The sequence below is a fragment of the Liolophura sinensis genome, chromosome 9 (assembly GCF_032854445.1).
Source record: "Liolophura sinensis isolate JHLJ2023 chromosome 9, CUHK_Ljap_v2, whole genome shotgun sequence".
NCBI classification, from domain to species: Eukaryota; Metazoa; Mollusca; class Polyplacophora; order Chitonida; family Chitonidae; genus Liolophura; species Liolophura sinensis.
The window spans coordinates 31506584-31534567 of NC_088303.1; the positions used below are offsets into that span (position 1 = coordinate 31506584).

Genomic DNA, 27984 nt, shown 5'->3' on the forward strand with positions numbered 1-27984 from the left:
GATCCCATCTTGTCGACCGCGGACCCCTGGTCGGGTGACATATGCCAGTAAGACCTGCCGGGGCTATGTATTGACAAGCCGTGCAATTAAAACATGGCCGACTCCATGCATTATATTCTATTTTTTAAGAGAGTCTTCTGTATTCTGCTCCCTGTAAAATCAGTCATACTCGCTAGCAAAACTTCCTTAGTCAGTGTCACGTAACAACCCAAGCTCTACACAATGTTGTGTTGGACGTCCATATTATTATAAAGAAATTGCAGATCTAAATCTACCCACTGTGTGCTTTTCCAGAACCCATCCCGTGAGATTCTACCGTAGATGACGCAAACGCGCTTCCGTCTAGCTTGTTTGCCGGACACGAACTGGACATCCATCGAAATATGATGGTACCTGTGAAGAATATGGCGCGGTTTCGCAGTCCCCAGACTATAAAATTTTTAGCCAGTTCGAGCGATACCGGCAGCGATACCGATTGCGATACGAGGATCCATGTACTCGGGAGCAGCGTATTGTGAGTTGCAGTCACGAGAACACTCTGTCACTCAACACCGGTGAAACTATTAACAATCAAGGTTTTATGTAAAAAAGTATCACCGACAAAAATAAATAAGGCTTGAATTATATTGAATGGAAACAGAGATTGGTAACACATTGAGATGCAAATTTAAAGTTTGTCTGTAGCCTGGTGGCCGTTGTAAGGCAAAGACAAGCGGCTGCCTATAGTTATGTCACACCTTGCTATTTTAGACAAGCAAGTAGCTCTACATTCTCGCAGTGAAAATTTGGACATCCTTCCTCTTTCGTGGGGGGGGGAGGGGGCATATTATAAGGCTCGTCTTTCGGCCTTGTCTGTCAGAAGGTATAGCTATCGAGCCCCTCGTAATCAAAAGGTGTTTTCATGAGATCTGGTCCATATTTTCTCAGCCTGTGGCATTTTCACACCATGTATGTAACGTTACAATTGTGTTGCTACAGTCGCAAGTTACACTTGCAATGGACATGGAATAATCTCGAAATTAGCTGTGAAAGTATAGCGATTGTCTCTTATTGTCTGTGTTGTACACATACAGAGGGCATCAGCTGCCTGCAGCGAATGTCCTCACCGTGACGTCACAAGGTCAGTAGTGGCTCGATCGCAGAGAAGTCGATTTTCTGATGTGTGCTCACCAAATTCTACCGTTCTTCTCCCGTTTTGGACGTTTTAAACGATCGGAATCGATTCAAGGAACATCAATCCATCCACAGGTTGGTGCCAGACCGGAAAGGTAGCCAGCATTAGCTGGACTTGATCTCACTGCGATTGCATTGTGAGTCATTGTGCTGTGCTAACACGCTAACCCTTCCATACGGTATATGTTTTCCAATGGAGAAACATGTGGGCTTTTAAGCTATCTCATGTAAAGTTTGAAGTTGTAATGCTTGCCACATAGCATGTGTAGAACTTGAAGTCAAGTCGGAAAATCCCCTTAGGTACCTCATTCGTATATCGTGGAGGCTGTCTTCTAAAGACAAAAGGCTCACCTGCAGGTCAGAACCTGCAAGAATGTTCAAGAAATGTTGGAATGATCATCATGATGGATATTATACAGGCCATGTATATACACTGCAAAGCATGTGAACTGAATGGCCTCCTACCATCATAAATATTCAAGTAAGCTCAAGCCTTCGATTTTCAGCCCCACACTCAATATTCTTCAGACACGGTTAGTCTCACCGCTTCGTTGAACCCACCAATCCAGTGTGAGGCTAATGTGTCACAAGCTACAAAGACTACAACGCCCTCAGCATGATACACAGTCGATCCTTCTATCTGTAAATTAATTCCACCACAGGAAAGCTGGTTGACAGTACCGATGAAGTCTTCAAAGTAATAAATGCAGGCTATCATCTTTCAGGTGTAAAGTCTTTGCAAGTGCTGTTAGTTGTATACTAGAGAGTTCAGATCTCAGCTGTGGGGGAATGTTTCCAAGGGTAAAGAAGAACATAGAAACTTTAGGTTTTTTATGTGTTTTTATCCTTTTCTCTGACAAGTTACATGTGCACTCACACATTATGTACGGCGATGGAACAAAAATTGTCAATTTCAAGTATCTTGCATACTTTGTGATGTTTTGGAATATTGTCCTTGTGAAAATGAGCCTCTGCCCCGCCAGGTGTCTGTTTCTCCACCAGAACATAGTACTCTGTTCCTGCGACATCTCAACTAGTTTTTGTTGTAGTATCTGGCCCAGTGTGGCATCCACCTCCCTGGGCAGCTGGGATTTTTTTTATGTTTCCAATGTCCTCACACAAGTTGAAAAAATAGGCAGCTATACATGGCTTTCACATCCTAGTTCAATACCTTTTGAGCTTTCTTCTTGGTTTCCCTCTTTCAACCTTCTCTCTCAAACATGGCTTCAGTGAACTTTGCCTGGTTTATGCATATATTGAACTGGGATCTACCTAGGTGAGTGGGGTCTGCTAGCCGTTCAGCTTCCTCAAAGGCCTGACCAATCAGGTGCAGTTTTCCACTCCCTTGGCCGACGTAGAATGTCCATCATTGGTCTGGTACTACGCCATGACACATATCCCTCCAGCTCCCCGCCTCATCTATGTATGTACGGGCAGTTGAAATGTCCATTTCTCATGCCCACCCAGGAATACCCAGTGTGGAACCTGATTACGGATGTAAATTCTCACTGATAATTTGAGGTTTTATGTGTTGTTACAGGTTAAAAAGTATAACTTTTTCCCTGTTTTTAGGTGCCTTCAACATGTCTGAATGATCAATGTGCATGTACTGTGTGGCTTTCTTTTTGTAAGTGGCAAATTCTTATTTGTCCCCTCTATTTCTCTCTTGCAATTGGCAGCAACACTGGCAGCCTGAAACAACAACACAGGTGGTGGGATTCTTTTGCACTGTGAGTTGAAGTAAGCCAACCAACCAATGGCAGCCATGGGGGAGGCAGGGCAGTTGGGGTGGGGGTGGAGTGGGTGTTCTTTTAAAGGGTTTTATCATGTGAATCAGTTTGTAAAAGGGATACTAGTCTCTTCTTCAGCCCTATCCATGGAAACAGCGCCTATGAGCATTTCTATATCAATTTGGATATATGTTTACTTTGATGTTGACCAAAGTGGACTTTTTGTGAAATTTTGAAAATCCGTGTACAACTGTAAGTCAAATTTTGCACAAAGTTGCTAAAAGGCATGTCTTATATTTTGTAAGTGAATTGTCAAATAAATTACCTATCTTTTGATATATATTTTGACACTTTTGACCTGTAACTATTTTCTTAGCACTGCTGTAAGCAAGAAAATGTACTTGAAAATCCATAATTTTCTAAATGTTTGTTATTGGAAAATGTAAAATACTTAATCGTTGAAATTTTTTCATTTTCCTTTCAGATAAACATGCCAGCTTTCCAAGACATTTGACCTGGTTGAGATATTTTGAACGGTATGTGCACTACAGAGCTTTGAACTTCGTGCTTGAGAGCGGATAAACAGACACATTTCCAAGTTAAGGGTACCCCAAGTTAAATTCCTCCTACTCCAAAGTTTTTGCATGTATCAAGCCCTAACTTTGTGTGTGAGGTTGAGAGGTGGTAGGAATTATGTGGTGCAAAAATTATTGATTTTGAAAAAAGCTGTCTGGTGTGATAGGACACAGACCCCCATTACAACTTCCGTTTTTCGGAGGTCCGAATGTAATTTTGTGTATTTGAGGGTATATAGTCTTATTTTGCTGCCAGCCTGCCGGTTTTGGTGTACAGGTGCATGCTTGGTATCAAAATGATGGAAATTGTTTAAGCTTTGGGCAGGTATGAGTTTTAATGATGAAAGTTTGAAATTCTGGGCGAGAGGACACAAGGAGATATGTGGTGATGAGGCCGCGAGTGACGTCCCCTTGGCGTTGTTAGGCACCCCTCCCAGCTGCCGGCATAGAAAGGTTCAGTTTTTGACTGTCAACCTATGTCAAGATTTTAATGGCTTCTATCTCACAGGCTGGGGCAGGTATACACCAAAGCTTACTGGCCACGGAATGTTTGGGGCTGAGCGCTAAACGTTAACATTGTCGCTTATGGAAAATTAATGGGGGTCTGTTGCCATCTTCGACGTGCAGAGAAGTAAGAAGGGGAGATAACTTTACACAATCATTGTGACCACCTGTCACATTTCTAATAAACAATACTAAGCATATGGTTAATTAGAGAAAACTTAGTAGCCAACAAAACATTCCGATTAATAACTAAACATATACCTAAACATAATTATCACCAAGTAAACACTTTAACACAATAATAAATGTATAAAGTGTTATATAATTTATAGTATACTGCACGCTATACCCGAAAAATGCCAGTGTGTGGAGATACCCTTAACAGAAAGTCACAAACACAACATTGACAGCAACAAATATCACAGCCTCTTGCAGCCAAGCGTTGTCCTGGATCAAAATTCCATAAACTGCCTTTAGATACACAGATTGTGGCATGTTATCCCATGTTGGTGATAGCTGATCAAATAGGTGACCATGGTGGACAACTCTCAGATCAGCTCAGCTCACCATTGCGCCTAGGAAAGGAGCCATGTAGCCTACTATAAAGGCCATGTCTGCATATGTCACTTCTTCCTACGTGACCTGTTTGTAAACATTCCTTCAGTTTTGACGACCTCCTAACTGAGCATCCTTTTTTTTTCAAACCAACGTCACCAAAGACTTTATTCTGTTTGAATGTGGTACTCTGGGCACGTGACCACGTCCTAAAGTTAAACTTTGTACACCCTTTTTTGAAAGAAATCTCCACATTAAATGTCAGGATGAAGTCCCATCTGCCGCAATAACAGACAGCATTCTAGTCTCTCCCAAGCAAACAAGAGGTTTTCTGTTAAATTTAACAAATTATTTTTGTGTCCATTTTGTTTTTGTGTCTACCGTTGAGTCTATTTCAAGTGTACCAAGACTTATAAAAAAGTGTGGGTGCTCTATAGACTTATAAAAGCCTAAGTTAGGACCCACGGCTTGACAGATGATAAGGCATGCACTCGTTATCGGACACGCAGGCGTGAAAAGAAATCTGTAGTCTGAAAAAGCGTCTGAACATATTAGATCGCACTCTCTCACTTGATGTTGTTGTTGTTGTTGCAGTTGGAGGTCAAAATCAGTCCCGTTGTTCACGTGAATCAGTCAGTGTACCGCTATCAGTTGTAGTTTCACCGATCATATCTGATAGGTGTTCTCTTATCTCAGTGTAGTCACTTGATATGCAGTCTACGAATTGCTCCTTTGTCAAATTGACATGCCGATTAAATGCAAGTAAGCAGTGATGGATTTTTTCTCTCAAATTTCTCGGTTCAGCTTCCTCTGCTGCTGTTATGATAGGTTCAACTTTAGTTCCTTTCCCTGCAACACAGCATTTCACAAATGAGTGGAATGGAAAACCTTAATTTCATGGCCTCTTAATCTTATCCCTCATCTCCGTAATTTTGTTAAAGGAGAAGAAAACAAACAAAAAATGATGCCAAATCAGATGAAAGAGCGTCAAAACTTATTTACAAATATGTTAAAAATAAATAATGTTAAAAAATATTTAACATTTCGATTTTTTTTCTGGAGAAGAAATTATTTGAAAATATTTCTGTATGTAGGTATTTGGGACGACATTTTGGTTTTATAATTATGTTTTAAATGATGATGTTGTGCATATGTAATAAATTTATTTGAATGTAAATTTGTTGTTTATATCCAAACATGTGCATTTAATCTGAATTAGGATAATATTTATGAATATAATAAAAATATAAATATGATCAAAATCAAGGTTTAAGACATTTGTTAGCTGAAAAAATAAATAAATTGTCGTACAAATGTATTTATTAAACATGTGTTATATCCTCATTTATAACATTATTACAAAAAGACTATATATACCAAGAAGTGGTCCCAAATACCCGCCATACAAGATTATTTTCAAGTGATTTTCTCTTTTGAGAAAAATCGAAAAAAATATTGAAGACCTGATTTACAACTAATTTTTCGTACTTTTTCATCTGAACTTTATGCATTTTTAAAACCCCTAACATACATACATATCTCTGTATTTAACGTGGGCCACACATTGAGAACAACACCATCTGGCCCTTGATTATCAAGGCTTTCCTTGTCTGAACCCATATATACATATCCACACGGATACATCACGGAATAAAAAGACAAAACTCCCATCGGACAAAAAACCTAACCATTACATGTTTAAAAAAAGATGGGCAAAACACCCACTCCTGAGGAACGCATAGGATTCAAACGTTCTAAATGAAATTACCAAAGAGTCTACATCTCGAATTTCATGGGTGCTCGTTAAACAGTATGCATACTTACATGGCAGGTGTCTAATAAAATGTTTCCAGTCATCTGTCAGGTTCTCCGATAGATACAGAAACATTTCACGTTTTATCTCGACTTCGTCTTTAGGGTATTCTACAAATGAATGCATCAGGGATTGACCTCTGTGTTATTTACTTGCAGTGACTCTCCATTTATTTAATTACAACCGTGAGTAAGCCGTTCAAAAATTATTCTGTTAATTTATCTGAGTAATACTAGAACGTACTCTGTTATTACAGCTTAATACCGTGCCATATTCAACAGAATATATATCCAGTTAGCCTAGTACAATGTTTATGTCGAATTGATAGAATATGTGTTATGTTAACAGAACAATCTGTTAATAACAGAACACATTCTAGCATTGCTCAAACAACAGACTTTCTGTTAAATTTATCAGATTATTCTTTGAGAGTACTAAAAGTAAAGTTTAACTGGGAATGGAACAAATAAATTCAATAACAGTTTACTCTCTTCTGTATTGGAACAACTCGTTACCTCCTCCAGTTATGTCTTCCATAAGACATTATTTTTCATTTCTTTTTTTTTTCATTTCATAATTCAGCGTAAAACACCAATGAAATAAACATATATTCAGTAATTTCTTCTCAGTTTTGAACTGTTTTTTTTTTCACTTTAATAACTGAGTGTGCCGGTCAGTTACGCTTTTCCCGCCAATTTGTAGATTTAATTCAGTTTATCCGCATGTTTAGTTTATAGATATTACACTGAGCAATGTCTCTATGAAAAACATTTAATTATTATTTTTTAATAACTTACCATGATGAACACTGTTGCCTTCATAATGCAACAATGTATATATGTATCTTTAAATTGTATAGGTGTAAACATTTAAAAGGTTTTACCTTCATGTTTATAACGGGCTTTCAACCTAGCCGAATTACCCATTTACACATTTACATGTACAAGATCGGGTACAAATCCCAGGAATTACTGACAAGATTCATTTTCTGTAGCTTTCTTCACTTCTTTCTGGTTTCTGGACAAGTGCTACCTCATGGACTAAACCGCCTTGATACCGACTGGCTACACTGGTGTATAGCTGAAAAATCGGCTAACGGTGTCAGCAAATATGTTTTTTTCTTTTTGGAAATTCAGCAATTACGCTTTGCCTACCAAACGAGGGGCTCTTAATACCAAAACTGTTCCATGCACAACAAGAAATTTTCGTTAAGACATTTTACCATAGCTGACAATATTGTTGTTTATCCGGTATTTCATCTATCCCTTTCTGGTGTGCATATCTGTACGTTACATGTAGGAAAGTTAGTCAGTTACATGCCGGAGGTCAGCGTTCTATCCCGGGAACTGCGGTTACCTCAGACCATGAAGCATTGTACAACTGAAAATTTCTTGACTACATAACGTTTTAAAACAGTCATACAATTCCTTTTTATATTGATCAAATGATTTCTACTGATTAGATTTTTTTTTAAATCCGGCATAATCCTGGTCATTTGCACTGAAAGTAGACTCATCCGATTCGGTTGACTACTTTGATACAGCATCTGAAACCAGCGTTAGCGTGAGCACATGGATGCCAGTCCACATGGGAAGGAGTATTTTGACTCTTTTGTAATTGTGTTAACTAGTGCATGCATTTTTGAAAAAGTTGAGCTATTTACCGAATCAGTTTAATTTCTCTGTCACTGTTGAAGAGGACAATTTTCAACTCCATCTGAAAGGTCTACTGTTTCTTTTGGATCTGTCTTTTTAGTCTGAGACTACTGTTTCTTTTGGATCTGTGCCTCTGAATATCTTTCAAAATTTGCTTGATTCAGTGACGAGCCTTTGATTGTTCCTATTTGGGAGTTCATTTATGTGGTTAAGTGCATGAAGATTGAACATCTCTACTGCACGCTACAATTTTCCACTGGAAATATTTGCCTTTAGCTTTTGAAAGACTTTTTGGAGAAATTAAAAACATTCTTGATCTCGCGTGATAACAAGGCATTGTACTTACTTCCACTCTTTCCACTTTCACCTTCAGCCCGATCGCTGCAAAATTTTCATAGAAATGAAAAGGGGTTATTAGCCAGTATAGAGTTTTTATGCAAGTGTTTATCGGCACACTATGAATATGACAACATCGGATAGAGACCGTTACGCCCAAATACGAGTAATAAAAACAGTAATAAGAAAATAATATCATGACAAGTGTCAGATTCATGACCTGGTTTAAAAGAAAAGACATACCTAAATCAAATGTACATATGCACTGATTTTACTATCCCACAGGAAGTTTCAAAAGCATAACATTTTATTTTTGTGATGTCGCACAACCGAGCTACCGCAATGCGAAAATATGGTCAACGCAACACACTGGACGAGTGAAACGTAGATACAGTCTTTGTATAGTAAATAAGGAAATACATGTAAGTACACTTTTCGAGCATGTCCTGAAGAGATTTGAGGGGTTTTGTCGCTCTTGTCGAAAAATGCTCATTCAAAATGCACATATTTGTGGCCTGAAGAGATCTGAGGAGTTTTGTCGCTCTTGTCGAAAAATGCTCATTCAAATTGCACATGTTTGTGTTCTGAAGAGATTGAGGGGTTTTGTCGTTCTTGTCGAAAAATGATCATTCAAAATGCACACGTTTGTGGCCTGAAGAGATTGAGGGGTTTTGTCGCTCTTGTCGAAAAATGCTCATTCAAAATGCACACGTTTGTGGCCCGAAGAGATTGAGGGGTTTTGTCGCTCTTGTCGAAAAATGCTCATTCAAAATGCACACGTTTGTGGCCTGAAGAGATTGAGGGGTTTTGCCGCTCTTGTCGAAAAATGCTCATTCAAAATGCACATGTTTGTGGCCTGAAGAGGTTGAGGGGTTTTGTCGCTCTTGTCGAAAAATGCTCATTCAAAATGCACATGTTTGTGGTCTGAAGAGATTTGAGGGGTTTTGTCGCTCTTGTCGAAAAATGCTCATTTAAAATGCACATGTTTGTGGCCTGAAGAGGTTGAGGGGTTTTGTCGCTCTTGTCGGAAAATGCTCTCATTCAAAATGCACATGTTTGTGGCCTGAAGAGATTGAGGGGTTTTGTCGCTCTTGTCGAAAAATGCTCATTCAAAATGCACATGTTTGTGGTCTGAAGAGATTTGAGTGGTTTTGTCGCTCTTGTCGAAAAATGCTCATTCAAAATGCACATGTTTGTGGATTGAAGAGATTTGAGGAGTTTTGTCGCTCTTGTCGAAAAGTATTCATTCAAAATGCACATGTTTGCAGTCTGAAGAGATTGAGGGGTTTTGTCGCTCTAGGCGAAAAATGTTCATTCAAAATGCACATCTTTGTGGCCTGAAGAGATTTGAGGAGTTTTGTCGTTCTTGTCGAAAAATGCTCATTCAAAATGCACATGTTTGTGGATTGAAAGAGATTGAGGGGTTTTGTCGCTCTTGTCGAAAAATGCTCATTCAAAATGCACACGTTTGTGGCCTGAAGAGATTTGTGGGGTTTTGTCGCTCTAGGCGAAAAATGTTCATTCAAATGCACATGTTTGTGGCCTGAAGAGATTTGAGGGGTTTTGTCGCTTTTTATGACAATGCTCACTCAAAATGCACGTGTTTGTGGCCTGAAGAGGTTGAGGGATTTTGTCGCTCTTGTCGAAAAGTATTCATTCAAAATGCACAGGTTTGTGCTTGAAGTGTTTGTCACATGAGTCGATGACTCAACAGTTCCCCTTCTTTCTTTGTCCTCGCATTTTAGAAGGAAAGAAGCGTTCCACAGTGCTTTTTCCTGTGGCCTTACATTAAATTCACTGCGGCCCACTTGTTTTCTGAGGTCAGCAGCTAGAGGTCACACAGGTGAGGAGGAGACACACAAGCCGGCATATATTACACGTGTAGGGAAATGTCAGGACCCTCTTGACATGTATAGGTCTGCCAGATCCCTGTGTGCCAGAACCTTCTATGTTGACAGTCTTGGGCCTGCTACAACCCTCTGTGTTAACAATCTTAGGTCTGCTACAATCCTCTGTGTTAACAGTCTTACGTCCGCTACAATCCTCTGTGTTGACAGCCTTAGGTCTGCCAGAGCCCTCTGGGTTGACAGTCGTAGGTCTGCCAGAGCCCTCTGTGTCAACAGCCGTAGGTCTGCCAGAATTCATCTGTGTTAACAGTCTTATGTCTGCCAGCGCCCTCTGTGTTAACAGTCATAGGTCTGCCAGGGTCCTCTGTGTTGACAGCAAAAAGTCTGCCAGGGTCCTCTGTGTTGACAGTCATAGGTCTGTCAGAACCCTCTGTGTTGATAGTCATAGTTCAACCCGATCCTCTGTGTTGATAGTCATAGGTCTATTAGAGCCCTATGTGTTGTCAATCATATTGGGAGCGGGGCTTGTCCTCTATTTTGTCAGTTTTTTTTATCTAGCTGTTATCATGTTTGAGATGACCACTGATGCTTAAATATACTCCAAATATATATCGTACCTCGTGCTATATGTTCTGCAAAAGAAGAAGATGATCCCAATAATAATGACCAGGACGAAAAATCCCACCACCGGAGCCGCCACCCATGGCAGGGAGTTACCTGTTAAGCAACACCAAATCAAAACAGCATGAGTACTTAAGACTTCAGATAAAAAACTAAACAAAACAAAATCGATGAAAACCGACACCAAAATGGAGAACATATCCCAGTGATCGCCTCAGTAACAGAATCAATTAAAAGGTCATGTATTACACTTCAATAACACGAATGCGCGATCAAGGTTTGAAACACGGGCGTTACACGTTGCTGTGAAATTTTTGTTCATTTAAGATTTCAAAAATGTGAGAAAATATTTTCAGGTCAAAACAAAGGTAAATTAAGTATAAAGAAATCAGTTTACAGTATTCAAAGTCAAATGGGAGCCTCAAATGTTGCCAGTAACAATCAAGTAACACATCACAATTCCGAGACGATAATAGGTTTGCCGGACGCCTCACCCGCAACACCAAACAAAGTACATGTCAACCTCATAAATAAAACATGAAGTTTTAACCCATAAACAAAACCTGGGAATGGTAAAGTTTATGGTGCTGTTTTGTTTGTTATGGAGCCCCTTGTTTAGGTGTCCATTGAGAAAAATGACTAAATTTTTAATGCAACCGACGTCATATCTTCTGCCATATGACAAAACAGCACCATAAACCATAAACTACTCCCTATAGTGGATTAAGCACTCGACAACATTACACCAGCACCATCTAAACATTAAGGGTATCCTGTTGTGACATTTGTCATAAATTTGTGCATGTCCGTATCTGACCGTATCTCTGTTTCTATCTCTGTATTTTACACAACACAACAAATAAACAATCAAAATAATTCCTCAGAACACATACAGTATACAGACCATATCAAGCCACTGCACTGATTAAATCCTTTGCAATCATAAGGCATTGTCTTATAAGACAATGGCATGGGCAAGAACTTGCAAAACTTTCTAAATTTTTGACATAATGACGCAGACTATGACACAAAACAAGCCTGATGAATCACCCTCGGGCACCCTACCCACATTTTTGGAAAGTTCCGACAATAACAGGGTTAAATTCATACTCCTGAATCGTCAGCTGGGTTTGGTTAAATATTACGGTTTATGTTGGTTACATTTCTTTAGCTGCTTACTATTAATTTATTTATTTATTTGATTGGTGTTTTACGCCGTACTCAAGGATATTTCACTTATACGACTGCGGCCAGGATTATGGTGGGAGGAAACCGGACAGAGCCCGCGTGAAACCCACGGCCATCCGCATGTTGCTGGCAGACCTTCCAACTTAGGCCAGAGAGGAAGCCAGCTTGACTTGAACTCACAGCGAATAGCTGCTTAATAATATTAAATATGATATTTTCCAAAAACATATGTGGGGTGCCCTACATTATCACATGAGGGTTGTTTTACACGATAGTTTATATATGTATATGACAAGCACAAAGAGATATGCATGTTTTAGTTCACGACTTTTGTCTTTGATCCTAATTAGATTTATCTTAATTACTAGTGGTTTTACATATGTTGTTTATAGTCAGATTTTAATAACGATCATTTTTAACCTATTATTGTTGGGCTTTGCTTATAGTATGAACCGAAATATGGTCGAAAACAAACTTGCAGATATATGACATCAGGAGACCCCTAATATTACCATGTGCTTTCTTTACCTTCAGCCTCCGTAGGTCCACAGATAGTGTCTGTTTCAGGGACACAGCTCTTCGTCACATACTCGCCGGGTTTGCACACAGAACACGGCTGGCATGGTTCCAACGCAGAGCTCATGTTGCTGTAGGTTTTGTTCGATTGACACGGCTCACACTTTGTGTCACTTGTGCTCGTCCCTGTATCATGTATACAAGTTCAAGAACACTATGTATATTCTTATGTCATATAAGTCGTAGTAGAAGTCTACTAACAACGGCCGACTGAAGTCCAGCGTATAATATTGAGCATGTTTCTGTCACAATTACTGACGTTGCTAATTATTTGTGCACACACGTAACAAACTATGGCATAAAGACTCAACTCATTTTGCGTCAAAAGCTCTGCATACACGAGTGTTTAAAGCTCGCAACTCACGAGAGATTAAAACCCGACTCAACTCAACTGGTCCCTAGTCGCAGATGGCCATACGACTTCGGATTAACGATTGGAGTACAACTGTGTATGACTGATGCTAGAATGTATTCTGTATTTACAACATAATGCTGTGTCATATTCACCATAGTATCCTGTTAGTCTAATAGAATGGCTATGTTGAATTAATAGAATGTGTGTGTTATATTTAACAGAATAGGGGCCTAATATGTTGCTAATAGCAGAATACAACAGACTTTCTGTTAAAATTAACAGATTAATATTTTCAGTGTATTTTGCTTACCACAGTGCTAGGACCCGACAGAACAGTCGGTTTGAGTTGAGTCGCGTCTTCAGCTCGCGTGTATATGCGACCCAACTCATAAAATAAGGGTAAATAAAACCAACTGAGTTCATTGAGATTGGGGGTTGCATGTCCGAATCCAGCTGTTCCTAGGTAGTATCTGGATTTCTTTCAGAGTGTTTTTCTCTGGTAACATAGTTAGCTTACCATTAGATACCATTCCGTAACCTTCCTTGCAAGGGCTGTGATGTTCACACCTGTCATTCACGACATCATGGTGCATCCCGTCCTCGCAGACACATTTCCTGTCGGCTGTCGATGAACACGTTTGGATTTCTATTTCCTTCTGTCGGCATGTGCTACAGTCTGCACAAGTTTGCACGCTCTCTACAAAGTCAGGCTGAAATTGTTCATCCGGGCAACATCTGCAATGGTCAACTGAGTTCGGGGAACATTGTTTGCCTGGTAGGACATGAGAGCCCGGTGGGCATCGGAGGCAAACAACTCCGGACTCAGAGGTAAACGTTTCACTAGTGTCAACTCTGGAACCCAGATCACACACGGCATCTCCCAATACGATAGATGTATACAAGGCCCAAAGAATGAACCAAGTCATCGCCATTATGTTACAATGAATGGCTGTGAAACACTGTGTGTTCCGGGCGCTGTTGCATAGGGCCATGTCATAGGGCCGGACGTAGGAGTTTAAATTAGACCTCAGATCACGAGTAGGCCTGTCACAGCTTAGGGCATGCTATGGTTAGCTTGTCGTTACAGTCGGTGTCGGTAGAATGGACTGATGGCTTGAACCCACACAGACGTGATCCACGGTCTAAAAGATCACACCACTGAAAACAGGCTGGAGAGAGGACGATAGGGCAAGCCAGAGCCTAGCGACCGGGTACACAGGAAGATGATGACACCATCAACGTAAATAACCGTGAGTCGACAGAAAACAGGGTCAAGTTGCTAGGCTTTTCTTGACTCGCCTGAAAAAGTAATAAAAAAAAACACATCATAATTATTGAATGAGTTGCTAGGTACTTCGACCGATATAAAACTATGCCTTTGTCTAAATATCATTAATGTATGATTCGGGCAATTGAGTAAAACCCCTATAGCGACTAAGACGCAGTACCGTTATTAGTCAAAGTCGCCTATGGTTTCACTGTACCCGGAATATGAGGCGAAGAGACAGGCAGGTGGAGAAATGACTATACATAAACTGGCAGGTGGCATGAATGAGAATAGCGACGTTGCAGACGCAATTTGTAATAATTATCATTTGACAAAAAAGTATTGAGAGTGTTTATGGTGCTAAGGACCTAAAAGTTACTAGTTATTCTCATTCATGACATCTACCAGTTTAGTAATTGTCATTTTAAATGAAATTTTCCATTGTCTTCTTGACAGGAATAAGTTATTACAAAAAGCCACACTGGCAGTTAAATTTTGTAATCATTATTACAAATTGAAGGATCAAACATTTATTCTGTCCTCAATACATCATTCAATGTAACTGCATGCATGTCTAATAGTATGAAGAGTGAGCCTCAGCTCAGATCACCAGCTTTGACCTAATTTACACTGTCCAAAACATTTATACATGAGGAAGAGGCCAGCCAAAATCCTGATGTGTTGCATGAAGATTAAAGGATGGAACATATCAGCTTTGTGTGTGAACTTTCCTGCCTCTAAAATGCACCTGCCCTTTCTATTGTCACTACCATGGTTTCCGCTTTGCAACAATGTCTCAGTAAACAGAGGCATTTTCTACCCACCAAAGCATATGGCATTTGTGACATGAATGACAGCTCAGGAAATTATACCAATAAATTCTCAGCTTCATGCACCCTCTGTGTGTTGGGGATTCTTTGATAGCTTACATGAACAGGTTTAAAACAAAAATTTTCCGTTTTGATCATGTTACAGCAGGTATTATGATGCAGTAAGATCTCCGTTTCTCACCGTGATTATACCAGTCTATGACTGAATTAATTTAATTCTCAAAAAAATAAATACGGGATCTACGTAAGTGGGTTATGGCTATAGATTGAACAAGTCCTTGGAGGTACAGGTTTGTGTCCACGTTTCGTCAGTGTTTGTAAACATTTCACGCCGGTTATAACCAGAGCCAAAATTCTCAACAATTCAATTTCGCGAAATTAGGTGTGTGTGTTTTAAAATATGGCGTGGGGGAAAGAATTAGATCACTGAGAATTCCATGTTTTGCCGTCGTAAGACGCTGACAGCTTCGATGTTCACAAGGTTTCCTAGAACATTTTATAATGATTTTTTCACAAAATGAGTTATCTCGACTCCCAGTGGAAACACAATGACACTGGTCACTGGAGAGGAAATTTTATATCTGGAAAGAGCGCCCGTCACCTGTAAACAGTGATATTCATAACGACTGGCGACAAAAAAAGAGAACAAGTAATTAAATGAAATAAAATCAAATAACTGGCATGTGTAAAAACACACTCAAAAAAAGAATTTCGGTCGGAGCCTTTTTGAAGGGTCGGTAGCGTAATATCAAACATATAACATTTCAATTTTGGCCCTAAAGAATTAATAAGACAAGTGACATTACACCTTTCTAGAGGGTGACGCCCCCCCCCCCCCCACCCGATTACATAGAAGTAAGAAGAAACCCGTAGCTGATAGGCGACCGACAGCAGATATTATGATGGGATGATTGTCATACTGGCGGGAGTGCGTGGCGCGAACGCGTAATCAAAACAAAACTTTCAGACAGAACTGATAAAGACGTCCTGCGCTCTACATGTAGGTTGACGTGTATGAATCCCTGTAAATTGCTACGTACCTGTGTAGAGTATAAAGTTGATTTATTGATTAAAAACTTGATTTATAGAGTTGCCAGAAGCATGCCAGATAAACAGTGTGGTCGTTTAAGTTTTTTCCTAAACCTTTTCCAAAATAAGGAATATACTATTTGTCGGTTTTTTTTATAAAGGATAAAATTGGCAACGTTAACATTTTCTCACTTAACCTAGAGGATATCCAAAATGAATAGGCAAAGCAGGCATCCGAGTGTCAGTATACTTGGCAAGTCAAGTTGTAGACTAATAAATAAACATGTCGGCCTTTGATTTTCTCATTATTTTGTATATATATGTAAACAAGAATACCTACAATTACGATCAGATTCAACAAGAAGTCAGATAACGTTACCACAGGTTTCGTCGTGATAATTCGAAGAAGACCCCCGGGTGCTCTAACAAAGCGGCTGTACCTGCACCTCAACACCACATGTATACTGGAGCCATTTGAAAGAATTACTGCATGTTACCGCACAGGGCACGTGTATATGAGTCACAGTTTGACTTACAAAAGGCGATTCAGTGATTTGTGCACGAAGGACAGAAAAGTGTGACCTGATTCATTGAAACACACCTGTACCTCAGCCATAAGCGTCCTCTGTTGTCCGCATATTACGGGGTAGGCGCGCTACAATAACATATATTAACGGCTTGTACTTGCAGTCATTGATATGAGATATTACCAGCAGTAGCCTAGCCTAGTCAGACAGGCCCTTTATACGATATCAGATTGTCCTTAAGTATGCGTGTAAGCAGGCCACACACCCCCATTAATTTTCCATAAGCGACAATGTTAACGTTTAGCGCTGTAGCTCAGTCCCAAACATTCCGTTGCCAGTAAGCTGTGGTGCATACCTGACCCAGCCTGTGAGAAAGAAACCATAAAAACCTTGACATAGGTTGACCGTCAAAATATGGACCTTTCTATGCCGGTAGTTGGGAGGGGTGCATAGCAGCGACAAGGGAACGTCACTCATATCACCTGTCCCCTTGTGTCCTCTCGCCCAGAATTTCAAACTTTCATCATTAAAACTCATACCTGCCCAAAGCTTAGGCAATTTCCATCATTTTGATACCAAGCATTCACCTGTTCACCAAAATCGGCAAGCTGGCAGCAAAAAGACTTTACACCCTAAAATACACAGAGTCACATTCCCGAAAAGTTGTAATGGGAGTCTATGTCCAGCACGTGCTGTGTGCGTGCGCGCTCGTGTGTGCCATTTCTCAACTAACATACAATTCAAAGGGAGGACGTCAGCTACTACATCAATTCTGGTTGCATGACAACGAAGCAAAGTCAGAAATTCACTGTTGAGAGATGATCTGTTTTTCTCGTCTACATAGAAACGTAAGTAGCTATTCTACCATAAGCAATATTTCTAACACAACTAGCAATACATGAGGAAGAGTGCTACCTTAAGCAATATTTCTAACACAACTAGCAATACATGAGGAAGAGTGCTACCATAAGCAATGTTTCTAACATAACTAGCAATACATGCGGAAGAATGATACCATAAGCAATATGTCTAACGTAACTAGCAATACATGATTAAGAGTGCTACCATAAGCAACGTGTCTAACGTAACTAGCAATACATGAGAAAGAGTTCTACCATAAAGCAATGTGTCTTACTTTACTCACTCTTTGTAGCTATATCCCAATTGAAAAGAAGCCATGTAAAACACTTGAAAATTGTTGTGTAAAAGGAAATTTAAAAATGATTTCACTTATACCACTCGGAACACACAAGGCCAATGATGTTATACATACAAGTAATTTTATGCTTGTTTTTCTCAATGGTTACATCATTACATGATAGAAACGCCTTCTATGCCACTTATACCGGCTTGCGGTGACTGTTTGACAAGCATCAACATCACTACGTCTTCATTCATAAGGCGCCCTACACTGTTGCATCACGCAAAAGGAATGACTCATTATTTCGTCCTCTAAATACCCGTACGAAACCAATCCGGCTAGAGGAACCAGATTTTTACGGCCCGAAAACACGAAACTGTTGTGTGAACTGAAACAAACAGTCGTCCTTATCTTCACACCATCCAATGGTTGTCCACTTAAAAAGAAATATATTTGTTATCGACCGACTGACAACACAAAGGCTGGTCATCTATGGTCCACTCACAATGCAAAGATTGGTATGTATATGTGTATATGTATAGGTGTATATGGTGTTTGTTTTCATGACATATACGTGTGTGTTCTGTGTGTAGACATGTATACGAATATTTTGAAGGATGTATATGAATTCAAGCGTGTATGGATAGGTACATTTACTTTCGTACTGAATACAGGAGGGTTTATTTAAAGAACAGTTTTCACTGATCGCGATGAGGACTTTTTCTGTATATGTGCGATGTGCACCTGTTCTACCAACATGTTGCGCTTTATCCCTTTCCTTTTTTCCACCTTTCTTTGTTTTCATCAATTGTGTTTTTGTGAACTGTATATATGTAGTCCACATCTTCTTACTTGGTACAAAATGTCGACTTCCCACATACTTTTGTTAAATAATGTATTTTGGAAAACACAGAATACTTTCACAAACCACAAAGATGATGAGTCTATGTATGCCAACTGCCTTTTGTGCTGTATTTACAAAGGCATTGCGTGCTATAGGATGACAGGCGGAAGGATGAATGCTTGTATGACTGAATATGTGAAGTAGCACTTATATAATTCCAAAAATGGCCGAGGCAGTGAACATAGTCTCCATGAACTGCCAAGGATTGGAAGAGGAAGGATGTTTTCCATTTTTTTTTTAGAAAGGAAAAATACTTCATTATTTGCTTTCAGGATACACATAGTGACTTCTTAAAAGCGAATGGGAACACGATGCATGGGTGAGCCTTTTCACTTCTCAATCAAAAGGCATAATAATTCTTATAATTCCCAATTTTGACTACAAAATAAATAGTGTAGATACTGACCCACATGGCATTTATAATATTACAGACCTAAATATCCACAATATACAGATGTTTGGAGGCAAATGCATGAAGGAGACAGACGATACACATAACGACGCAAGAATAAAAAAAAAACAAGCTAGGCTCGATTTTTTCTTGGTGTCAAAGGATATTTTTCAATATCTCTACAAAAGCAGAAATCATCACAGGTTATAGGAGTGACCACTCCTCAGTAACACTAAAGTGTAAAGTCGTAAAAAGGGATTGTGGTAAGGGTTACTGGAAATTAAGCTGTTCACTCTTAAAATACCAAACTTACATCGATTTAATAAAAAACACCATTAACCAAACAATAGACGAATATTGTCCCCTGGTTTACAACATAGAAAATATAAGAAATATTCCAAAGAACAGTTTTGCATTAGTGACCAGTTATTTTTAGAAAAACTGCTAATGAAACTAAGAGGAGAATCAATAAAATATTCATCAACAAAACGCAAGAATGAACACAGGAGAGAAACAGAACTGGAGAAAGAATTTGAACTACTAGAAAACGAAATTTAAGACAATTTTATGAATGTACCTGATTTACAGCTCGACAGAGTGAATAATCTGAAAATACAATGAGAAAAGCTGAGAGAAAAAGAGATGGAAGGTATATTAATCAGATCAAAGGCAAACAAAATTGAATGGGGGGAAAAACCGACAAAATATTTTTTGGCACTGGAGAAGGGAAATTATACAAACAAACTGATTTCAAAATTAACAATTGGTGACAGAAAAGAAATATATCAACGACGGAAAATTTAGCGGCACAAAAAATTATTACTTAAATCTGTACAGGAAAACAGGTAAAGAGAGAAATGACCTTAGGGTTTTTTTAAAAGATATAAAACTAGACAGACTCTCGAATAGGGAGGCAGCCAAATTAGAAGGCTTACTGACCTTCAAAGAGTTAACGACAGCCTTGAGAAATATGAAAAACGACAAAACTCCAGGAGTGGATGGTTTTCCGGTTGAATTTTATAAAATGTTCTGGAAAGACGCTGAACAATTTGTTCTAAGATCAGGCAATGAAGGTTTTGCAAAAGGCGAAATGTCAATATGTCAATATCTCAAAAGCAAGAATTATAACATGCTTACCTAACCCAAATAAATGAACAGACAACTTAAAAACTGGCGCCCCATTACTCTGTTAAACGTAAATTATAAAATATACAGTGCTTGTATTGCGAATAGACTAAAACTTGTCCTTAATTACATCATAAATGAAGACCAGAAAGGTTTTATCTCAGGAAGATGTATCGCAGAAAATATACGTCTAATATACGACATCATCTTCGAAACCAAAGATAAAGGAATCCCGGGACTACTATCTGTCGATTTTGAGAAAGCCTTCGATTCTGTCTAATGGAAATTCATAGAAGAAGTGCTTATGATGTTCAATTTTGGAAATGATATGAGATCAAGGATTAAATTGTTTTATACAGATATCTCTGCCCGCATTCTTCAAAATGGCACTGTGTTTAATATTGGCAGGGGCTGTAGGCAAGGCAATCCCGTTTTTCCATATCTTTTTCTCTTATGTGCCGAGATTTTGGGTTCAATGATACGAAGCAATCATAACATAAAGGGTCTATCCATAAACGACACAGAACATAAAATAAGCCAGTATGCTGATGATACTCAGATACTTTTGGATGGATCTGAAAAGTCACTTTCGGAAGCACTAACTTGCTTAGGTACATATTATGAATACTCGGGATTAAAATGAACATAGAAAAAAACCAAGGCTGCGTGGATAGGATCTCTCTCGGGCTCAAATGTAAAATTATGTCACTTGGTTAAATTAGATTGGGTCGAGAAACTCACTGAATGATTCTTTTAACACCGACTTATCTCGAAGATGTTAATTTAATATGAAAATAAAAATATTCAAAACCTTTAATTAAGGCCGAAAAAATTTAGAAAAAGAAATATCTACCTTTTGTATGTATGAAACATCATCTGTACGTTTCTGTCTGAACGAGAACAATTTTGCATAGGGCCACACTCTCGGTAAGTAAAGGCATACTTTGTAAGCCTGTTAGTTACATGGGGGCCTACGTGGCCCGGTCGCAGCTCGGTTTTCAATAACTCAGGAGCCTCTCACTAATGAGTATAAGTCCAGCTCATGTTCGCTTCCTCTCCGGTCTTACGTGAGAAGGTCTATCAGCAACCTGCGGATGGTCGAGGGTTTCCCCCAAGTTCTGACTGGTTTCCTCCGATATTAATGTTGGCCGTCCTCGTAGAAGTGAAATACTCTTGAGTATATCATAAAACACCCATAAAATAAAGATATATGCAATGACACATATCACTGTGTGATCGCTTCGCTTGCCTAAGGTGTAAGAGATAGCGTCTTCATAGCTCGTATTTTATGACAGATTGTGCTAGTTCAGGTTTTTATGTTAGCCGGGCCCTGTGCATGGTAAGACCTAGGCTAGAATGAGTAGTGGATGTACTGGAAATGTTCAGAGTATACTGGTAACTTCTTTCAGATTAAAGTTCGAGGTGATGGGTTGTGGACCTTCAGAATAAGCCCAGAATTGTGTTTGAACCACGAATGCACGCAAGATTAAGTTTGAAGATCTCTGGTATAATTATAGAGAAGGCATGGATAAGAAATCACTGGTTAATATTATTGAGAAATAGAACTGAATATAGCGTTCGTGAGTACTGCACAACGTGCACATGACTGGGTGCGGTATCGTGTCTGGTGCATAAGGTATGATACTTCGTTGGCGGCAGCACTTTAGCGGCAAAGACACAATACATGTACATACACCTAAGCTAATGACTCAGGTCGTCATATGAAACTGTTAAGTACGACCTGTGCGTTAAGTTAAACCCCAAGCATACATACATATACATATATACCACTGTGTTGAAACTGCATATCGACAGTAAGTTTGTCAGCAGTGCACGCATGTTACCTTTTCTAGGCCAACGAGTAATACCGTCGGCAGCGTATATTGTAGCGCTTTACGCAGTCTTTCAAAAATTGTGTTATTAGAGCAGATCATGTCACTACATGTACAACTGAGGTCACCTTTATTTATTCGCCTATTCCGAGAAGACAATATCTGATTTCTGCGTAGATCGAGACACAATTTTACCCAACCTAACATTCTGTTTATACAGGGCATGCAGTTCTTAAAGAAAATGTTGGGTAGGATAAAGGTTTAAACGGCTGGATAACTGTTGAAAGATGGTGTACCATTGCTGGCTTTGACATGTTACATTTCGGGCGTTTCAGGGCATCGGTGAATAGCAAAATTAAGGTAGGGTTCGAGCGGTTTTTTTTTTCTTTTTGGAGAAATTGTCCGCGTGGAAGTGTATATGACCAACGCTGGGCGTTACGGTAGGAACGTTCAGCTTAGCTTTAGGGTAGCATGTCTTGTGTTTTTTAACACAGTTGAACGATTTTTAGCATACAGTACATTTTTATATACAGTACAGTACATATATAGCCCATTTACACAGTTGTTACAGCTTTACGCCACAGGGCCAGCAAATATGGGGGAAATTGCGGTGATCGAAATTTGCGACAATAGGAAACATCGCACGAAAAAAAAAAAGAACCGTTTCGTGATCAGGACGCTAAACTACGTAAGGTAACATGTTTAGAATCTCACATTCAAATTTTTCGTTTTCACATGACATCACTTCTACTGTATCTAATTTGCATACACACTGCATTCTTTTTCCTTCCAAATAGCGCCCAGGGAACGCTTGTTATATTTACTAAATTTCAAGTTGATCGGACATAGAGTTCTGGAAAAAGTGACTCCAAAATGTTTTCACTTCAACACATAATGGCCGCCAGGTCACTTGACAGGTCACCCAAAGTTACACTCGGTAAAGTTGTCTAAAGTTGTGGTACCTTTGATATTCAGTCCCTGAGCCTGCAAGAACTTTGCCGGGACTCGACGGATGTTCGAATTCAAAACAAGATGGACGTTGGTTCGACTTGTTCGATTCAAAAGTTTAAACGGCTGGACCACTGTTAAAGGATGGTTTACCGACGCTGGCTGTGACATAACTATACATACTGGTCGACTCATAAAATCAGTGCATACCAAGTGTAAGGTAGGGCTTGAGCTGCTATTTTTAGTTAAATTGTCCGCGTGGATCCAGTATATGTGACAGTCGCCGGGCGTTACGTTATCGTGCGGAGTATCTTAGCTAACTGAGCTAGCCTGCACCATGCGTAACCAGTAGAGAGCGGCACATGCGCTGTAAGGTGTACCGGTATGTCATGCACATTCATAAACAGCCTAGTCACGCTCCGCCATAGTGGGTCGTGCAAATATCTACATGTAAAACATGGAAAGTTAAGCTGACATCGTGCACTCCAATCCTTCGTCCGAACCTTTAGGAAAGGTAGGTTAGGCCTACTGGTACATCTATATTTCTAAACAAGACAAACTATCAAATCTTCCTGTTGTACTGCCATATAGCCTACCCAGATCCACACTTAAAACCCAATCTCAGTCGGAAAATTCGATAAAATTAGCCCCATAATCCTCCGTCGTTTTCACCAAATCAGAGCGGCGATCTTGGGGGGGGGGGGGGGTGGGGAGGGGGGGCTGATTAGTTTGTAATAGCGTTTCCCCATCCATGTCGAATGATGCACGCCAATAACGAAACGTTGAACAAATTGTTTTCTCAAGTAAACTGCCAAATGAGGCTGCTTTACACAAATGTCCAGTACTCAAGAGAACTAAGCCTTTACACAGCTATAACAAAGAACACTGGTGGTATAAGGATACACGCGTGGACAGTAAAGACGGGAAGTGTTAACACATTGAGTCCACAGAAAATGCTAGGCTTTGACCCTTGACAAATTACGCATGTTCAAGCAACGATAGATAACATTTCAAGACATGCTTGGGTACACCGTTAAATACACATGAGGAAATTGGCAACAGCCTGAAAAACTTTATTGTGATTTCTCACCTGTTTTAAAACCTTGTCTTCTGACGGGTTCCTAACACCAACACGAGTTAATTCTGTGTAAAATACGCGCCAATATGACGAAAAAGAACATGCGTAACAGTATCTTCTACAAAACATTCCTCACAAAAACCCGTGTCATGGAGATTGAATTTATGCACATAGCTGTTTGCTTCAATGTGACCAGACAAGAGTCTAAATACGAGTATTTCGTCACAGCGACAGCTGAGAGAGAGATTGTAGCTTACAGAGATTTGAGGGTTGTGAGAATAAAAGAATCTTCCTGTAATAGAGTTATCCCATTCATTCCCATACTGGTATACATTTCGGTTTGACATAACTAATAGCTTGTTGTACAGACAACGGGATGGTGTGGGATATATTGGGTAGATCAAAGGCCTTTTTGGCCAGTTTGTCGGCCAACTCATTTCCGTCAACACCAATGTGGGCTGGCACCCATTCAAATGCCACAGATACACCTTGGTAGCCCAGTATAGTACAGATATACAGTATTTCATACACAAGCGCTGCCGACTTATTCCAAATAAAGTTACCAAGTGCCTGTAAAGAAGTGTGTGAAAATAACAGCGCTAATCGGTCTTAACTCGAATAGATAGTTAAGACCACACAAGATTGCGGTAAGCTCTGCCGTGAACACGGAAACATAACCAGACAAGCGGAAAGATTTTTCATACCTCATTTCTGGAAAACACTTAGATGCGCCCACTTTGTTAGTGTCGGGGCATTTGGAAGCGTCGGTAAATACTTGTATGTACTTGTTCCACTTTGATTTAATGTGGTCCTTGACACATAACAACGATACATTACTGTTGTCCGTCTTTTTGACTTTAGAATGTAATTCCACAGAGACAAATGGGCTCGATAACTTCCAGGGAGGAAAATGAGGAACACAACCAGGCTGAATAGAAATATCCCTGGCCTGACAGAAGTCAGAAATTTCGTTCGACCGTAAATTAAATGGCAACGCTTTCTTACTGTTTTTACTATATAACTGATCATAATATGAGGGTTTAAGTACAGACGTTGCAGAATTATTAATGGCAGACTTTAGCCTGAAAGTAAACTTTAGAACACGCAACCGACGACGTAAGTGGGTCGTCCCAAACTGGCCACCTCATTACAATACGCTGAGAGGAGTGGAGCGTAAGCCTCCAGTACAAATACGTAGTGCGGCGCACTGGATAGAGTCAAGTTTAGCTTTGAGACTGGCACACGCTGAACCATAGGCTTCGCAGCCGTAGTCAAGCCTAGGCCTAATTAAGGACCGGTAGAGTAGCAAAAGACATTGCCCGTCGGCTCCCAGATTCGCCCGGAAACACATCTCATCAAGTTAAGAACTTTCTTGCATCTAGTAATCGTATAATCTATGTGATTAAACCTATGTGTGGTAAGGCGCCTATCAAATATCACGCCAAGATACCGGAAAGACGAGGGTATTTTCACGGGAGAATTATTAAGAGAAACAGATACCTGCTTGATAGCTTTTCGTGTAAAGATGACAGCCTCGGTTTTAACTGATGAAAACTTAAAGCCCCATGTTAAGCTCTATTTCATGATGTCTTCCAAGCCCTGTCGAATGTACTTGGTGCAGAGTTTAAGACTCCTGGAACCATACCATACAGCTTTGTCGTCCGCAAATAATGTGCATGTCAGTTTTGGTGACAGTGCGTCCGGTAGGTCATTTATTGCAATATTAAAAAGAGATAAAACACTACCCTGGGGCACCCCATTCTCTACAGGTACTCGCCGAGAGTAGTCTCGACTGACTCTTACTTTAATAAAGCGGCCCGAAAGGAAGTTTTTCACCCACCCGAGCATTTTTCCGCCAATTTCCATTCTTCTCATTTTCATAAGGACACCAGTTTGCCACACCATGTCATAAGCTTTTTCTAAGTCTAGAAACACAGCAAACAAATATTCCTTATTACACAAGGCGTTTCTAATAGAAGATTCTAAACTGATGATATGGTCGGTTGTAGAACGTTTGTTTCTAAAACCGCTTTGAACTGGACTGAAAATATTGTGTTTGTTTAAAAACCACACCAAAAAAGCATTAATCATCCTTTCCATGACTTTACAAAAAGTGGCATTAAGCGTGATGGGCCTGTACGATGAAGGGGCAGTTAGATCCTTGCCGGGTTTAGGCACCGGTAGGCCTATGACGATAGCACTTTTCCACTTAAAGGGGAGTTTCATTTGGGTCCATTCCATATTGTATAACATTAATAACACCGTAAGCCACTGTTCAGGCAAGTTACACAACATAGAGTAAGCAAACCAAATCCTCTCCACGTGACGAGTCAGTGGATACTGAAAGAGCTTGCTTTAACTCTATTAGGGGAAAATCATCATGGATGGGCATTTCATCAAATGCAATATTTTCAAAAGAATGAGCGTTCTCTATTTCTTCCTTATGAGAGATAAATACAGGGCAATAATTCCTCGAGCTGGAGACATAGGAAAAGCTGTCAGCTAAAATGTTACATTTATCTGAATTGGTGACATATTCAGAATCGTTATGAACAATGGTGGGAATAGCTTTAGATTTCCCCTTGCCATTAATGGATTTAATTTGAGTCCAAACGTTTTTGACTGATGTATTCTCGGATAAATTACTACAAAACTACCACCAATGATCTTTCTGAGCTCGTTTGATTGTTCTTTGAGCTATTGCCTTTGCCCTCTTGTACAATGTAATATCATCGTAATGTCGTGTACCACGTGCTCGATTCTTGAGATGTTTACGTTCCCTAACGGCAGCAGAGCATTCGGTATTCCACCACGGAACTGACATTTTGTATTTCATATCACCAGAGGATTTAGATATTGTCTTGATGGCTGCAGCGTTAATGGCGTCCACAATGTTGTCAGAAAATACATCCACATTATCATCAAAAATCTCACAATTAAAGAATTTCCTACATTCCTTTTGATATATAAATGTACAAATATATATATATATATATATTGCAGCCATACAAGTATACACAAACAGTAAATTATATACACTTATCTATGAAGCAATCTCAGTGGCAGAGAAAAACAAGTGAGTATAGCTACCAAACACTGAGGGTGTAGGCCGATACCATCCCATAGTTTTCTTCTGAGCACCACATGTACGTCTTTCTGTGTAGCCTTCTGGGCGATCACTGGGCGATCATGACCGACCCCTAGGTGTTTATATATAGGGCTTTTTCACCAATCAAAATAGCTCTCCTCCCGGCTTGTTTTGTGCCATGTCATCCATTCAGCCTTTATGTATAACCTGTTTACTGAAATCCTGTTGAAAGTTATATAAGAGCTGACCCCTCACTTAGTTTCACTCTGTTCGTGTCCACTTCCTCGTCGATACAAACTATCCATTGATTTGTCGGTTACTTATCATTAAATAACTTAACATACATAGGCTTAATTAAGCTACATATAGTGAACAGTCGTCGCCTATATTACGAGGAATAAAACCCACGTGATCTAACTCCTCTATGAGTGACGTGTTTTTTGCGCAGTTATGTTATAAGCCACAACGGTGTTCACTAAAGGATTTAAAATCTTTATGTACATTACCAAGAGCTGGTATATAATATATAACCTGTGTACGGTACAGTACGTATACACTACAATAAATTTTGGAATAATAGGCCTATACTGAATTACTTATGAACTCTTTTTGATCATCTTGGAAAACTTAAACATGTAAGTGATCCTTACCTGTATTGTCGATGTATACTTCGCAGCTACAAATAATCACTGTCGTTTTGAAATAAATCACCACAGCTCGCTCGGCACCTTGGCCCTGTCTCCCCCAGATTAATCATAAGGGCCCTATATACAGGCCCTCGTATCGATCCAGTTGTGTATACAGTGCACAGTGGTATGACTGGTCTCTCTAGGCCGACATCGTGATCTTTTTGGGGCTTTCCGTTAAAAAGGGGATTACCAAAATTAACATTAGCT

The 27984-nt window shown here is 39.6% G+C and overlaps 1 protein-coding gene across 1 annotated transcript; it reads right to left on the minus strand.

Moving 5' to 3' along the window:
• Positions 1–1921: 1921 nt before the first annotated feature.
• LOC135475047 (tumor necrosis factor receptor superfamily member 16-like) lies at positions 1922–27975 on the minus strand. The gene is made up of 6 exons (XM_064754787.1): positions 27739–27975; positions 13446–14227; positions 12526–12699; positions 10806–10905; positions 8352–8386; positions 1922–5386 (listed from the first exon to the last, which is right to left on the minus strand). The coding sequence occupies exons 2-6, from the start codon at positions 13918–13920 to the stop codon at positions 5145–5147; spliced, it is 1026 nt and encodes a 341-aa protein (XP_064610857.1). The 5' UTR covers positions 13921–14227; positions 27739–27975; the 3' UTR covers positions 1922–5144.
• Between the last annotated feature and the right edge of the window lie 9 nt (positions 27976–27984).